We start from the raw sequence: 17207 nt of genomic DNA, 5'->3' as shown, positions 1-17207 counted from the left end.
CAAAAAAATATTAAAAATATAATATATAGATAAATAATAAAACTAATGAAAAATAATTCATGATGGGAACAAATAATTAAAATGAATAATAAAAATGAATAAAGTAATGGATACAAAAATAAATAATAAAAACATAATAAATAAATAATAAAACTAATGAAAATTAATGAATAATGAAAACAAATAATTTAAATATAAAATACAAATAAATAAAGTAATGAAGTAAAATATAAAAAAATAATAATCAGAACATAATAAATAGATAAATAATAAAGCTAATGAAAAATAGTGAATAATGAAAACAAATTATTGAAATATAAAATACAAATAAATAAAGTAATAATTAAAAAATATCAAAAAAAAAAAAATACTAGAAATTGAGAAAAAAATTAATGATAAAGGAATAAGCAGTTCAAGTTTTTAACCAATAATCTGCTTTCATGTCACAGTTTTGCCCTGACGGTGCGTCGCTGGGTCAGAGGCAGAGTTTCCAGACCGAGCTGATGGAGTTCATCATGGACATCTTCCACATGCTGAGCCACGAGGACCAGAACAACACCCATCTGAGCTCGCAGGGTACAAACACGCTGCTCACAGCTCCAGCTGCTGTTACTGAGGCACAGCGCAGAGGAAACTCTCATCCTAACGTACGCTCCTCTATTTCCCTCCCAGACGCTCAGAGCCAGGCTCCTGACGGACAGATGAGCACGCTGATGGAGAACGTGGAGCTCTTCAGTAAAACTCTGCTGCAGAAACTGTACAGAGGGACGTTTGTGGGCGACCCGGAGAGTTTGCTCAACTTCCTGGCTGATCAAATCGTGGTGGTGAGGAAGAAACACAAACAACAAATCTCATGATCACTTTCTTCATCCTGCAAACTAAAACTTTAAAATTTGGGAGCTCTGGGTTGTGAAATGTAAAAGTCTCCTTCCAGCTGGACACGGTTTGACGACAGACGAATCGTTTTCTTCTTTCAGGCTCTGGAAAAAGGCCAAAGCCAGAAAGAGAAGACGGTGTCCGTCCTCTACTCCTGCACCAACAAAGTCCTGCTCTACTTCCTGTCTCAGTCCCGACAAACTCGTGAGGAAAAGGAGGTGATCATCGCCGCGCTGAAGACCTTCATGGAGCGCTGGGACGTCGTGATGGCGACCTACAACTCCAACATTAACTTCATCACGTGTCTTCTGCGCTGTCTGTTACTGATCCGATCCGGCAGGTGAAACGAAACGACTGAAGATGAAATGTTTGACGACTTAAACTTTTCCTACAGCCGTTTCTGAGCTCGTCTGATAAAAACTAAAGTAGACACATTTTTGTTTCGTAGCTACACTGAAGGGTTTGGATTCACAGAGCAGAAAGTGCGGCGCAGGAAGTCGTCCTCTCACCTGTTTGATACCAAACCCAGACTTCCTGCACGGCTCAGCGAAGGAGCAGACGCCGCTACAGGTTTGAGAGCTGATGTTTCAGAGTTTGAGGCTCAAACTTGATGTTTTAGTGGATTTCCTGAGAGGTGTGTGTGTGTGTGTGTGTTACAGACGACAGGGAGCTCGTGACCTTAGCCGAGGCCTGCTGGTCAAAGGTCATGACAGAGCGGCAGCACGCGCTGGAGGAAACGTGTAAAATCGAGATCTCGGCGAGCCCCACGGCGCAGACGGGGCCCGTCAGCATGAGCGACGTCAGCCCTCTGTGGGAGGAGACGGCGCACCGAGCCTGGCTGCTGCACGCAGGTTGACCCCTCGCTCTGATAATGTCATCACGCTCACGCTCCATCAGTGTTTTAATGTGTGTGTGTGTCGTCTCAGAGTCGCAGAAGAAGAAGATGACCAGCGGATCCCAGACGGCGTTCGACGTCATCAGCAGCGCCGTTCGCTCCGCTCTGGGTCGACTCAGCAAACCCTCGGTGACCGCAGAGGTAAACACACACTCAGGGCTCAGGGGTGTGTGTGCGTGTGTGTGTGTGAGGGCTGGGCGATATGGCCTGAAAATAAAATCTCAGATTTTTTCACAAAAAATTTGATTTACGATTTTTTGACGATTTTTTTTTTCCTTTTAAAGAAAACAATAAGAACAAATGACAGAGAAAACTCAAAACCAGTTTTGTTTTAATTTGTTTTTAAACTTAATCAAAGTAACCTCTATTTGACTTTTGGAATTGAATTTTCAGCTTTTCTTCTGTTTCAGTAACTTCCCTTTTTAGTCTTTTTTTTTTCCAACATTCTTTTTTTATTGAATTTTTGGCACAAAATTACCAGAAATGTACCATTTGTTACAATTAATGCGTGCATTTTCACTCTGGAAAATCATAACATCATAAAGAATAAAGGTATGCTGGTTACAAACATACATAATCATAGACATATAGGCATGTAACCCCCCCTCAAAAAAGGGCCATATCTGCATAAAGTTTTTCAACATAAAAAGATTTAAAAAAAAAAAAAAAAAAAAACAGAAAATAATTAAATAAAATAATTGAATATTTGAAATATTTAGAAAAAAGGAAAATAAAATAATAAGCTACACACACATACACAAACATACAAAGTAATAGTAATAACAATAATAACTAGAAAATAAATTAATAATAAAATACCATTATAAGAATTAGAAGAGTTAAGTGAAACAAAAATAGTTAAGAAAAAAAAAAATAATAATGATAATAATAATAATAATAATAACAATGATAATAATATTAAATTAAAAAAAAAAAAAAAACCTAAAATAAAATAAAAAAGAATATATTTTCTAATAGAATAGATATTTTTTAAGGCTGTAGCCTGTTTATTCTTTAATTTCAATACAAACAAATAAGTAAAAGTAAAAGCTATTTATTCAAGTGTGGACTCACAAATTTCATTCCTCCCTGCATAACTCAGTGCCCTGGTCAGGGGCACCCCAGTCTAAAAAGTCTGGTCCGCCCCTGCTTGACAGAGCGCACCTCGATGCTGGTTGGTTGTGTTGCTCTGCTCGTCAGCAGGTGGACTACTGCTGAATGGAGGATTTAGTTGGTGGAACAGAGAGAGTTACAGGGAAAGACAGGACTCAGTTTTACCCAGGGAAAAGTTTAACAACTAGTCATGTCTGTCCGAGCAGCGCGCCGCTCTGTTCGATCGCCCATCGTCGTCCCCAGGGGCGTAGCTACAAGTAGGCAAACACAGGCAGTTGCCTGGGCCCCCTGAGCATCTCTTAAAAACTGATTTATGAAGTTCTCTTCAATTGAAAGCATTTCTTTTTTCTAAATCTTACTTCACATGCTTCAAAATCCATCAAAGGCTTAATCTGTAATGATGGTTTTGGCTCCTCCCCCTCCCTTCTTATTCAATGGGCTATTCCATGTTACAACACATCTGAACATTTGATTCAGGAAGAAAGTGGTAAAAACACTTTTTACCATTTTTTTCTTATTTCCAACCAAGTGGGAAATAAAACCAATGTTGCTCTGAGATCTGAGATAAACTTATCAGACTTTTAGGATTTTAAGGACTTTATCTAGCCCAGGAAACAGGATCATTTTCTCTAAATCAAACTTTTGGAGTTGGTGATAAACATTATTGTATAAATCTCTTTTTTGGAAACATAACTCACTGGACAGGGGGTCAAATAAAAATACATTCACTTTAAAATAATAGTACCAAAAAGTATGCTAACTGTAAATATCACCTCTTTCAGTAGATTTTTTTCCAGTTTGATGTTGTGCTTGATATTTACATATTTTTTCTTTACTAAATTATTTTTCCAATATTTACCTATTGTAATGTTTTTCACTTCATCCTTTCTTGTTTGTTCCTGTTACTCTGTAAATTCCCCACTGTGGGACAAATAAGCTGTCAATGCACCATAAAAGATTTCAAATCCAGGACAAAGTGGACTAAATGATGGATTCACTTTTTTCTAAATCAAACTAAAGTACAGAACTTGAGGAAATGCATTTAGTTGTGTTAAGTTAGCATGTACAAGATTAGCACTGTCTCATGCCTTGGTTCTGGGAAAGAGACAGTGGACCCAGGGAAGGCCAGTCTAGCTCTGAGGAAGAGGAGTTACAAGGACATGGAGGGCCCCATTGACTGGGTTTGCCCTGGGCCCCTAAACCACTAAATACGCCCCTGCTGGTCTACTTTCACACATCATGATCCGTCCATGTCACCATAAGAGGGGATGCTCTGAGAAAAACTAATGTATATTTCTTTACAGTCTAAATCTGAAAATGATCAGAGGATTAACTTTGAAGAGCAGCAGGTTTTCCGCGCGTCAGTCACATCATCGATAATCTGCAGGTGAACCTAAAAGGGTCACGGCTTTGTAAATGTTAGAGTCAAAGATCTAAACAAACTCCTGAAAAGTGACTGAAAGAAAACAGAGGATTAGAGGAAATATATATTTATATTTATGTATATATATATATATATATATATATATATATATATATATATATATGTATATGTGTGTATATATATATATATATATATATGTATATATATATATATATATATATATATGTATATGTGTGTATATATATATATATATATATATATATATATATATATATATATATATATATATATATATATATATATGTATATGTGTGTGTATGGATTTTGGAATAGGTGAGGTCCATTTCAATGTTTTTTTTTAAAAACATTTTTATATACATATATACATATATACTCTTTTTTAGGCTTCAAGTCACACAAGATGTTTATTTTTTAATTGTTACTTATGATGTGAAAGCAGCATTTTCCAAACAAAAATGTAGGCCTAAATTAAAAAAAAAAAAAATCAACTTTTTACATCAAAGGCTAGCTGGATTTCGGTGTATTCTGTTTTTATCTCTTGGACATGTTTGCCCTGCTCTCTGTAACGTATTTTCTGTGGAATAAGTATATTAAAATTAATATGAGCTGAAAACAAAGCATGCGTCCCGTGACTTGAGGTCCTTGAGTAGACGCATCATCGTGACGCGTGCCTGGCCAGCTGATGAGCCGCTGAAATAAACTGGCTTTGTTCAGATGATTTGACAGGCAGAAATAGTGCTGAATTATCTAAAAAATATATATTGTGGTCACCTCGGTGTAGACGGACGGGGATGTGGTCTACAAAGTGTTAATAATAAAAACACTCTAGTTTTTGAATGGGGTTTGGCCCGCTGCCCAACGTCACAGGGCGCATTTGCGGGTACGTGCATCAGCTGATCAAACAGCTGTTCACCGTAACACACATTTCTCTGTCTGTCCATCTCTGACTGCCTACAAAAAGAAAACGCTTACGCCTGTCCTGTCCCCCCACACACACGCGCACGAACGGGGCGGATGGGAGGGGTTGAAGGAGCAGAGGGGCGCTAACCAGTGATGTGCTGACGTGCCTCTGCAGAGCTGTAGAGATCTCTATACTTCTTATCTCTCTTATTCTTTCTATCTCTATAGCTCTGAGCCTCTGTTTTAGATTGTATCTTTTACACAAACATCTGTCAAACACAGAAGATGCAGACTCAAAATAATTTCTCCCGTATCGCTTTGGCGCCCCCTCTAGCTCGGCGCCCCTATGCATCGCAAATAGTGCATACCCCCTTTTTGCGCCACTGCCTCTTAGGGCTGTTGATACGGACTATCAGGAACACGTGTCCGTCAAGGTGCTGGGTGTCAAAGACGCACAAGAACATTTGATGACATTTAGGTTTCTGTTGAAAATAAAACAAATTTATCATTTTACAAATCGTCCGCAAGGAAAAATTTGAATTAGTCGATGTGATCGATGTATCGCCCAGGCCTGGTGTGTGTTGACCTCGGGGCTCCACACCTTCTCCTGTCCCAAAGTGGCGTCGGTGTGTGCGCGGCGGGCCGTCCAGCCCTGTGGGGGCGTTTGATTATTTCTTTAAATGGATTTGGATTATCACAGCTGATCGCCCCTGAGTGGGCGCAGTAATTGATATCTGTTAGGCCCATCCATGGGAACACTCGCTACAACACACCGTTTGCCGCTGAAGGTTAAAGACGCGTTTATTGTTGTTTTTCCCCCAGAAACACGTGGCCCACATCATTAGTTCCCCCACAACGCTTAAGACGTCGAGCCATCTGGAGCAGGGAGCGGGGACATATTACTCAGGCACACAGGCATGAAATTACCGCGTCTGTGTGTCTGTCTCACCCCCACAAACTCTGTGTGTGTGTGTGTGTGTGTGTGTGTGTGTGTGTGTGTGTGTGTGTGTGTGTGTGTGTGTGCCACCAGAAATCAGGTTGGCAATTATAGTAGTAGCAATCTGATGAAAACATTATTCATTTGATGTTATTCTTTATCATATCAGTCTGTGACAGGCTATCAGAGAAAGTGATGAATTGTTTTTCCATCTGAGAGGAGGAAGAGGAGGAGGAGAGGAGGAGGAGAGGAGGAGGAGAGGAGGAGGAGGAGAGGAGGAGAGCAGACCTCCTCCCCTCCTGCTGAGTGTTGCACCACCTCGCTGCGTGCAGCAAAACGCTGATATTCAATCAGTGGTGGTCAGCGCGTCCGCTGCGTCCCTCTCATCCTCGTGAAGAAACGAGCAACTCATTAATTAATTTCTGGATCATCAACTCGTGACCTTTGCTTGGCGGCGTCAGATCGTCACTTCCCTGAGCAGAACGAGGAGTTTTAAAGCCGACTGTAGGTGATGAAGGAGGCGACGGCGACGACGGCGTCTGAGAGGCAGACGGCGTCCTCAGTCAGGCTTCAGTGCGACTCTTCCCGAGATTTATTTCATCAGCGAATGCAGCTTCCATAATCATATCTGTGTCCTCATATTAGAAAGATAATTAACAGCACTAATGATCACGTTAAGTTCATTACACATTCACTGCCAGCCCAGAATGAAGTTGACATTATGTTGCCTTATCATCAAAGGTGGCGTATTGTTGGGAAGTCATTAAAATGGAAATGAGTGTGATGTTCTGATGTTAATTGCAGAGGGAAGAGATGAGTTATGTATTTAATGCAGCATTTAAAAAGCCAATGAGGTTCCTATCTGCTAAATAGGGTAATTAATGCTATATATTACTTATGTTTGTCCAAATGAAGGAATGAAATTAGGAGATGATGACGCTGACTTGCTGTTTATCTGTCGCAACACGGCTCTAGTCGCAAACTTCATTATTTACTCGCTTTTTTTTGTGTGTAATATTTCTATAATCTCCCCTCAAATTACTGCTTTATTTCTCTCTCTGCACAGCGTCTCATTTGGATCGGCAGTCACTCATTTGGAGAAACAAACTCACGCTCTCCAGAGAGCTCATCGAAGTTTGCCGTCAACTTTTTTTCGGCGCGGCGTAGAAACAGAAGTAGCTGTTTTATTATCGCTCTTGAAATCAATTATTGCCTTGGTGGGGCCGCACCACGAAAGGCAGGATTAGCTCGGTAAATAAGACTGGGTGGTAAGAGTTACTGCATGTTCATTCAGTCAATTAAATGGCTTTCCTGGGTCAGCTGTGAAGATGGACACATGTTGTTTCACTGGTCTCTGAGCGAGCGCCGCTGTGATGATGGGCTTAATGAAGCAGTTAACAGTCAGATACGATCCCGGTGTGTCCGCTCAGCGCGAGCATCCTGCAGTGGCAACACGCCTCTGATTTGGCTTTTTCCATTTTTCTCTTCCCTGCTTTTATTGCTCACACACACACACACTCTCACACACACACACATGCAGGCGTAATAAAGGTGCACTCTCCTACCTTGGCCTGGACGGTGGCGTGGCTCACTGATATTAATGTTTATGTTAATTAGATCACACCAACAAATGATTACATTTGCAGACAGGCTTATTGTAGCACTGTAGCCACTAGCTTTATTTTGCGCGGTGAATGTAATTTACAACAGATGTAATTGTGTGAATGCATGGTAATTGCATGAGGAAACAACAATACCATTATGAATCTCCAATCTCTGAACCTGTGTGTGTGTGTGTGTGTGTGATATGAGTTTACAGCGAGGGAGATTGTGCCGCTGCATCTTTTAATTTGCTCCCATCGTCTCACTTTGATTTCGTTGCAGGAGTTTCTGTCCTACATGGAGTCTCATCGGCAGAGAGGCCACAGCATGTTTGAGACCATGCGGACCAACCACTTACAGGTTTTATTGAACTCTTACAGTAAATATCTGAGAGTAAATTTTGTTTAAAGCTGAGATCTGATCTGCTCTCCTCCTCCTTCCTGTTTCCTGTTAGTTACAGGCCAGCGAGTGGGAGCGTGTGAGCTCCAGGTGGCTGCAGGTGGAGTCCGAGCTGCTCAGGGAGAGGGCTGTGTTCGGGCCGGGCCCCGGGGTGCTGCTGAGCCGAGACTGGGTCCAGGATGCAGCTGAGGGACCCAACAGGACCAGAGTGCGCATCCGGAGGAAAGCTCTGAGGAGATCCAAGCGGGTAAAGCCGTCAGTTTGGACACGTGTGTGTGTGTGTGTGTGAGGCTGAAGGATCCAGTGTTATAACCGTGTTATTACAACAACAGGTGCAGGGGACGCTGTGTCTGAACTTAGGGGCCGCTCTGTCCGAGGAGAGCAAAAGCAAAACAGACGGTGACTCAGGTGAGATGAGATGAAGCTGGTTGCTTTACGCTCTAAAAATATAACAATTGAAAATAATGTAATAAAACACAAAATGTGTGATTGTTACATTATTAACCAGTTGTTACATTTCAGGTTGTTGTTACAGATTATCCTTCTCAGAGCCCGAAACGTTACAATGACCCACAACAATCAAATGTTTTATTTGTTACCAGAGTGAGGTTTACATCAAATACCAACACAAGTACATGCTTAAAATAAAAAAAAATCAATTCATCAATTAGCGAAAACTCATAACTTTTCGCCCCAAAGTAAGATCTTGTTACATGTGGAGTTAGGGCTTTATTAATTTTTGGGCTCAGCACTTTTTTTTAATGTTATCAACAAGTTATTACATTTCAGGCTCATTACAGCCGGAAATGTAACAATGGCCCAAACTGTAATAAAAATAATGTAATAAAACCTGGAATGTAACAATTGGTTGATAATGTAACTAACGTGCTGAGCCTGAAATGTAGTTAAAAAATGTAATATTACCCAGCAAAAAATACTACATTTTGTGCCCAGCATGTTTGTTATGTTATTAATCAGTTGTTACATTTTGGGTTGTTGTTAAATTTTGGGCTCGTTAGAGCACGAAATGCAACAACGACCCCAAATGTAACAATGAAAAAAAGAAATTAAACCTGTAATGTAATAAATGGTTCATAGTATAACAAAGCACTGAGTCTGAAATGTTATAAAACTGTATTAAAACCCAGAATGTAATAACTGACATAATATGAAACAAAATGTTTAATTTTGGCAAAAAGTTTTAAAAATTTAGGCTCAGCACCAGTTATTACATTTTAGTGGTTGGTAGCTATTGGGCTTGTTAGGGCCCACAGCATAACAACAAATCGATATATAAGAACTGGTCGTTATATAATACAAGCACTGAGCCTAAACTGTTGTTTTGAAAAAAAAAAAATTCAAAAACCCAAAGTGTAACAATTCTTACTTATTGGGCAAAAAGTTGACACATTTTGGGTTTAATTTCATTTTATTTATTACATATTGGGTTATTTTTATGTTTCAATTTGTAACAACAGCCCAAAATGTCATAAATATTTGATAATATAACTTAAGTGCTGAGCCTACAGGGTAATAACTTTGCCAAAATGAAATATCTTGTTAAATATTGGGTCAGTTATTACATTCTTGTTTATTAAATATTTCTTATTACAAAATGTAATAACTGGTCAATAATGAAGCAAAAGCACTGAGTCTGAAATGTAATAAAAACTGTAATAAAACCCAGAATGTAATAACTGACACAATATGTAACAAGATTTTATATTTTGGCAAAAAGTTTTGATTTTTTAAGCTCAGTACTTTAGTGACATTATTGACCAGTTATTTCATTTAAGTTGTTGGCACCTATAGGGCTTGATAAAGCCCAATATCTGCCAACAACCCGATGTGTTAGAACTGTTGGGTTAGGTAACAAAAGCACAGGCCCTCAATTGTTATTTTGAAAAAGAAAATTTAAAAACCCAAAGTGTAACAATTCTTACTTTTTGGGCAAAAAGTTGTTACCTTTTTAGGTTTTACTTTATTTTATTTATTACATATTGGATTATTGTTACGTTTGAATATGTAACAACAACCCACAACAAATAAATGGTGGATAATGTAACATAAGTGCTGAGCCTAAAACATAATAACTAAGAATTTAATATCTTGTTACATATTGTTTTTTTTTTTTTTTCATATTGGGTTTCTATTGCAAAAAGTTGTTACGTTTTTGGTTTAATTACATTTGATATATTACATATCAGGTGTATTACGTTTCAGGTTCTAACAGGCCCAATGTGTAAAAACAACCCAAAATGTCATCAATGTTTGATAATGTAACAAAAGAGTTTAACATTTTGTTACATATTGGGCCAGTTATTACATTCTTGCTTATTATATCTAAGTTTTTTACAAATTCCATATCACAAAATGTTATAACTAATCAATAATGGAGCAAAAGCACTGACCCTGACATGTAATAAAGCTGGAATTAACACCCAGAATCTAATAACTGACCCAATTTGTAGCAAACTGTTAAATTTTGGCAAAAATTTTTAATGTTTTAGGCTCATCACTTTATTTTTAAATGTATTAATTTATTTTGATTTATTTATTGACCATTTATTACATTTTAGTTTGTTGGCATATTCAAGGCTTGTTGAAGCCCAGAATGTAACAATGACCCGATAAAAACTGTTAGGTTACGTAACAGAAGCACTGAGCCTGAAATGTAAACTTAAAAAAGAAAAAGTTTTAAAACCCAAAGTGTAATATTTTTTCTTACATTTTGGGTTTAATTACATTTTTTGTGTTACATATTGGGTCATTGTTATGTTTTAATATGTTACAACAACCATAAATGTCATAAATGTTTGATAACGTGACTAAAGTGCTGAGCCTGAAACTTAATAACTTTATGCCTATTTGAATATCTTGTTACATATTGTGTCAGTTATTACATTCTTGTTTATTAGATATTTCTTACTACAAAAGGTAATAACTGGTCAATAATGAAGCAAAAACACTAAGTCTGAAACCCAGACTGTAATAACTGACGCTATATGGAACAGGATGTTAAATTTTAGCAAAAAGTTTTACGTTTAGGCTCAGCACTTTTGTTCCATTATCGAAAAAGTATTACATTTTTAGTTGTTAGTAGATATTGGACTTGATAGAGCCCATAACATAACAACAACCTCATTTGTAATAAAAAAAAATGTAATAAAGCCTGAAACGTAATTACGGGTTAATAACATAACAAAAGCACTGAGTCTGAAATGTAATAAAAACAATGTTTAAAAAACAGCAACAAGTTCTTACATTCTGAGCAAACACATTTTGGGTTTTATTACATTTTGCTTGTTAAATATCGGGTTGTTGTTACTTTCTGGGCTCTAACAAGCCCATTGTGTCACAACAACTCGAAATGTTATAACTGGTTAATAATGTAGCAAAAGCACTGAGTCTGAAATGTAATAAACAAAATGTAATAAAACCCAGAATGTAATAACTGACATAAAATTTATTACATTTTAGCCTCAGCACTTTGGTGACGTTATTGACCAGTTATAACATTTTATAATATGTAATTAACAAAAATGTTTTAAGACCCAAAACTTTTTTTCCAGAATAGAAAAACTTGTTACATTTTGGGTTTTATTACTTTTTTTTTTTATTTTTTTTACATTTGAGGCTCAGTGCTTTTGTTATGTTATAAACCAGCTATTACATTTCAGCTTAATTACATTATTTTATTACATTTTGGGCTCTAACAGGCTCCTGTGTGTTTGTGAGTTTTTTCCTGGTTATGATACAGACTGAAAAGAATTCAAATACCTGAACATGTCCCACAAAAACAAACCAATGAGTTAGATCAATGTTTGTTTGTTTGTTTTTTTTAACACCTGTAACTCCTGCTCAGAGTTAGTTATCTGATACGATTCATATTCATGAGAGTTTTCACTTTGAGAGATGCTTTAAGAAAAGAAGAGGAGATTTATTTTTTGAAAACTTGTGCAAAGGAACACCACTTTTTTAAAGGGATAGAGAAATCAACAGAAATCACTTTGACTTTATATCAGAAGCTGTTTCAACGAGTATGAATGTTTAGATTTTTGGAAGGAGCCTTAATTAAGTGAAAGATGTTTTATTTTCTTTCAGAGCCTAAAATCTTGTGTGAGGTCGGAGCAGAGGCCAGAGAGGAGGAAGAGGAGGGAGCACAGGACTGCGCCCGTCTGACCTTCTTCCCCGTTCTGAATGAGACTCCCGCCGCCACAGGAAGTCAACTCGAACCCTCGGCTCCTGAATCCTGCTCCCAGACATCGGACTGCCCGAACATACGCACCATCCTGCAGGAGGTGGACCCCGGAGAGGAGGTACGGCGGCTCAGCGTGCCGTGTTGTTGTGCTCGGGCTAAAAACAACATGCCTACAGACAACACGGCTCCGTCTTCGCCTGCTAATATTCACAATCCTAATTATCTGATGCAGACTGAGGGATTCAGTCGCCCAGCGCTGCTATCTGAATTTCATCTTTCCTCATTAGTGTAATGTTTTAATGCCCAGGCCCAGCTCGGCTCCTCTCATCCTTCCAGTGTGCGAGAAAGCAAAGCACATGTTGACAGGGACTCTCATCGCTCCGGCAACCAGCCGCGGCTTTTAATGTTTCTGACAGAAGTATTAATAAAAACAGTAGGAGGTGATGCAAGCTGTCTTCCATCCGCTTAGTAAGCGTGTGATGTGTGCGAGCGCGTCCTGTCGACTTGCAGCGGTTCAGCGTGTGAGTCCTGCTGAGCTTCCTGTCAAATGAACACAGTCATTAGCTCTGAAAAATGCACACACACAGGCTTACGTACACACACACAGCAACACACAAAGGGAGACCCACTCATAATTAGCTTGCCAGCGCCAATAGTGTGATTATGACAGTAATGTGTGTGGGGAGAAATCAATGGTCTGACATTAGGCTCTCAGTCAATAAAAGTCCTCCTTTTCTCTCCTTCTTCCCATCATCAGCTAAATCACCAGCAGGCTGATAACGCCGTGCTGTCCAGAGCGCAGTAAAAAGATAAGGAAACAAGTTTATTGTTGTGTATTTAATCTTTGATAACGATAAATTTAACCGTTTTTTCTCTCGCTGTCAGAAACGGCGTGTTCGATGACGCTAAAATCTGACCACCATAAAGCTCAGTATAAGATGTCTCTGCGTTAGCCGACACTCCCAGGCCCTGACTCCTCTTAAACCCTCTTATAGGACACTGATATGATCCGTGTCCGGTCCGGAGGTTCGGATCACTTAGCAGCTTCCTCGTTGTGTGTGTGGCAGTGATTAATCCTCCTAATAACGACCAGGCAGCACCTCCTCCTCCTCCTCCTCCACCAGGACCCTGACGGTCTGGGGGTAGGGGGTCTGATTTGATTAGTATAAATTGTGAGGGGCCTCCGGGTACGGTGGGGGCCCCATATGGTTTTTGGGCGCCGTGTCCCAGGAGGGCGGGCGCAGGGAGATGGCCAGGTGCACGCTCGCTGTGAAATGAAGGGAGACAATGGGATTAGCCACACATTATCCCAGCGCAGTTAGCGTTAGCAACGACCAGCGCTGGATAAACACACCGTCACGCGTCTGAAAAGGGGGCGGGGCTTCCTCCTCCCCATCAATCAGCTCTGATAATGAAGTGTTCAACTGTGTCTTTTTAATAACGATTAGAATATGTGATTAAAATGATCAATCAAGGAAAGCCTGAAGTGGCTGTGACGCTGCCGTGTCGTGTCCCTGGAGACAGAAGTGCTGATGTGTGAGCTCTGACTCTGTGTGTATGTGTGTGTGTGTGTGTGTGTGTGTGTCTCCTCTTCTTTAGGTTAAAGCCAAGATGTGTGTGGTGATGGTGAGTGGTCTCAGGGTGTCCGAGGCCGTGCTGATGTTTGGGAAGGAGAGCCTGCTGCTGTGTGAGGGCTTCACTCTCAGTGCGTCAGGAGACGTCTGCTGCAGGGAGCACCACCCCAGCAGGTAGAGAAATCAAGTCCTCTAGACTCAGTCTGAGCCACATCAGGGCTCTACACTAACTTTTCCACTTTGATTTGGTCGCACCGTTTATTTATTTATCTGTGTGTGGTAACTCTAGCTATAATTTTGCTAAATATTTTACTGTAAATATGAAGTTTGTCTGCAACAAGCTCTGGCTGACAAAACAGGTTATTTCTTTCATATTACTTTAAATTAAGACAATAAAAATGCTTCTTAAATAAAAGCAAATAATAACAGACATGCATGTGTACATATCAGGGTTATAACAGTCTACAAAAACATTTTTGTTGAAAAAATAAAATGAAAATAAAAATAAAATCGAGGCTTTACAGAAAACAATGACTAAAACTCTCAAGTGAGTTTACAAAACTTACTTAAATAATCTAAAATGAAAGAGAAAATGTCTTCAGTTTTACCAATAGAGAGATGCTGGGAGGCTGCCAACACTCCTGAACATGGAGGGAGTCTCCCATTTCTTAAACCCCTTCTCTGGCTGTTCTCCTGGCTTGTGATTTCTCCTGATTGTTCCCCAACTTTAAGTTTGCTGCTGTGATCTCTGATATTTTTCAAAGTCAAATCAAATCTCATACTTGGGCGTTACATTGAAAACTCAAAAACCATCCACCCCCTCTCTCTTAGTTGGTTTGATCCAACTGCAGCACTCATTGATGAAGACTTGATCAGAGCCTTAGCTGTTTTCTTTCTTTCTTTTTTGGTGTTGACATGTCGTGAGTTAAACTAACCTAGCTCTGCTCTAACGCAGCATCCTCTTCATTAAGGAAAGTTTAAAGCAGCATGAATCATACAGTGAGGAGGCTGACTCTAAAAAAGTGAAACATACACCCTGCGCTCGTACGCGACGGCGCTCTCTGTTCAGAACAGTCAAGAGTTCAGGTGGAGGAGACAGACTGAGCCAGAGAAAGAGAGCGACAATTCAGTCCACAATGTCTTGTACTTTGCCCGTGATAGATGAAGTATTAAGACATATGCAGTTGCACGAGGGCGACGAGATGAAATTTTTACTCGCACACACAGGAAAACAGGTTGTATATGCCCCGCACATTCACCCTATCAGTCCAGAAAAATGTTTGATTTCAAGTTATTTAAAGACTAAAATGAGGTCTGAATTAATGTAACAAGTAAAAAAATCTGCCAATGGAACAAGAGAAAAGTTTCTTGCATGAAGACATTTTTCTAGTTTTAAGCTAATTTTCGAGCAATTTTTTTAACGCGGCAATTCAGACCTTATTTAGTCTTTAAATAACTTGAAATCAGACATTTTTCTGGACTGGTCAGGCGAATGTGGCTCAGATTGAGTCTAAAAATCCGTTTTCTACTTAAAATAAGACAAAAACACTTGATACGGCTTCAGTTTTTAACACTGTAACCAGGCCTTGACATTAACACTTCTTCATATGTAGGTGAATTCCAGCTGTGGCGGCTAACACCGTCTCTCCTACTAACCACTTTGGCGGGTTGAATTATTTAATTGTAGTTTTCTGGAATGGCATCTGAAATACTAAACCCATTGCAACATGAGACTACGATACTACAACTCCCATGAGCACTGCCTGCACACCTTTACTTTCAAAAGAGCCATTTTTCCTCAGCTCACCTGGATGAAAGTCATTCAGGAGCCACAAAATCTACTTTATCTTCACATTAAGACAAAAAAAGTGTATAATCAGGTGAATAATTATCTAAACGAGAAGTTTTTGTGTTTATAAATTTGTACATGTGATTTGTTAGTTTTTTTATTCTTAATAAATTTGCAAAATTAAAAGATGTGCAAAATTTCAGAAAATTTGCTAAAATGTCATAAATTTTCAAGTAAAAAACCCTGAATAATGCCATTTCAAAATTTTGCTTATTCAAATTTTTTTTTTTGAAATTGCAAAAAAAAAAGGATGAATATAAAATAATTCAAAAATTGGCTAAATCTTAAAAAAATGTGGAATTCTTTTTCTTGATTTTGCAAAATATCAAAATATTCAAATAAAAAAAAAAATCCCAAAAAATTCAAAAAACTGCAAAAAAAATTCACGAAAATTAAAAGGTTTGTTTCAAAGGGTGATGCATTTAAGTCCAAATTTTATATTATGATTTTACTTAGTGTCGTAGTGTCGTTATTATTAAAATATTAAAATTACTTAATTTTGATAATATTTTTAAGCTACAAGGAGCCACAGCAAAGGAGTCATAGAGCCGCATGAGGCTCCAGAGCTGCAGGTTGTAGACCCTTGATCCACAGCCTCCGGCTCGGACAGCAAACACTGAAAGAAAAAAACTAAACTCTTATCAGGTGTTTTTGCCTTATTTTCAGCAGAAAAGTCTTTTTAGACTCAATCTGAGCCACATTCACCTGAGCAGTCCAGGAAAATGTCTGATTTCAAGTTATTCAAAGACTGAATGAGTTCTGTCCGTCTCCTCCTCCCTCAGCGTGAGGGACTCCTTCATCTCCTCCATGCTGAGCGAGAAGCCGTCAGCGCGCTGTCGACACTGGCCCTACGAGGACGTGAAGGAAGCCCGGTTCATACGTTTCCTTTTGGAGGTCAGAGAGTCTGTTTCAGAGGCTGAGACAAAGAAACACATCTGATGGTCAACATGTGAGTGTTAAATGAGTCACTAAAGCGCCGCTTTGCCTTCCTCAGGATAACGCCATCGAAGTCTTCATGAAGAACGGGCGTTCAGCCTTCCTGGTGTTCGTGAACAGAGACCACGTCTCTGCGTATAAAAGGTATCACAGGAGGAAAGACTTGATGTGTCTTAGTTATCAGTTTTTGGTCTCTTATTTTACTCTTATTTTATTTTATATTTTTGTCTGTGAAGGTTTTGCATGGTGGTGCCAGCGCTAAAAGGCAGAGGGGTCGCTGAGGTCATCGCAAATGCCAGGTAAGTCAACAGGTACACAGTCAACAGCAGCGTTACTAACTTTACTTACTAACTTTTTCCAGTTACCAATAATCTAATTAATTACTATTTCAAACGTTATGACGCCGTTGCTGTTACCATCAGTAAAAATTGACCCGTCTTTAACAAAGAGCTGAAGCTTAAGGAAACTTTTCAGCTACAAATATCACACAGCTAACTGTGTGCGTCTGTGTAACCTCAGT

General features: G+C 39.0%; 1 protein-coding gene across 6 annotated transcripts in view; it reads left to right on the top strand.

Moving 5' to 3' along the window:
• The window catches only part of wdfy4 (WDFY family member 4), an 85024-nt gene that overhangs the window by 40743 nt on the left and 27074 nt on the right, over positions 1-17207 (top strand). For all 6 annotated transcript variants that reach the window (XM_074675265.1, XM_074675268.1, XM_074675269.1 and 3 more), the window contains exons 37-50: positions 450-576; positions 673-824; positions 978-1216; positions 1325-1446; positions 1536-1727; positions 1803-1912; positions 8011-8088; positions 8183-8374; positions 8460-8535; positions 12232-12446; positions 13928-14076; positions 16534-16645; positions 16746-16831; positions 16924-16986. In XM_074675265.1, the coding sequence (XP_074531366.1) occupies positions 450-576; positions 673-824; positions 978-1216; positions 1325-1446; positions 1536-1727; positions 1803-1912; positions 8011-8088; positions 8183-8374; positions 8460-8535; positions 12232-12446; positions 13928-14076; positions 16534-16645; positions 16746-16831; positions 16924-16986 (1913 nt within the window). The remainder of the gene's footprint in view (positions 1-449; positions 577-672; positions 825-977; positions 1217-1324; positions 1447-1535; positions 1728-1802; positions 1913-8010; positions 8089-8182; positions 8375-8459; positions 8536-12231; positions 12447-13927; positions 14077-16533; positions 16646-16745; positions 16832-16923; positions 16987-17207) is intronic.

Source organism: Halichoeres trimaculatus, unplaced genomic scaffold, assembly GCF_033239565.1.
Source record: "Halichoeres trimaculatus isolate MK-OKI-2021-1 unplaced genomic scaffold, fHalTri1.1 fHalTri1_scaffold_8, whole genome shotgun sequence".
Classification (NCBI taxonomy): Eukaryota; Metazoa; Chordata; class Actinopteri; order Labriformes; family Labridae; genus Halichoeres; species Halichoeres trimaculatus.
The sequence above is the reverse complement of the archived record's forward strand: the minus strand, read 5'-3'. Positions and strand labels throughout refer to the sequence as shown.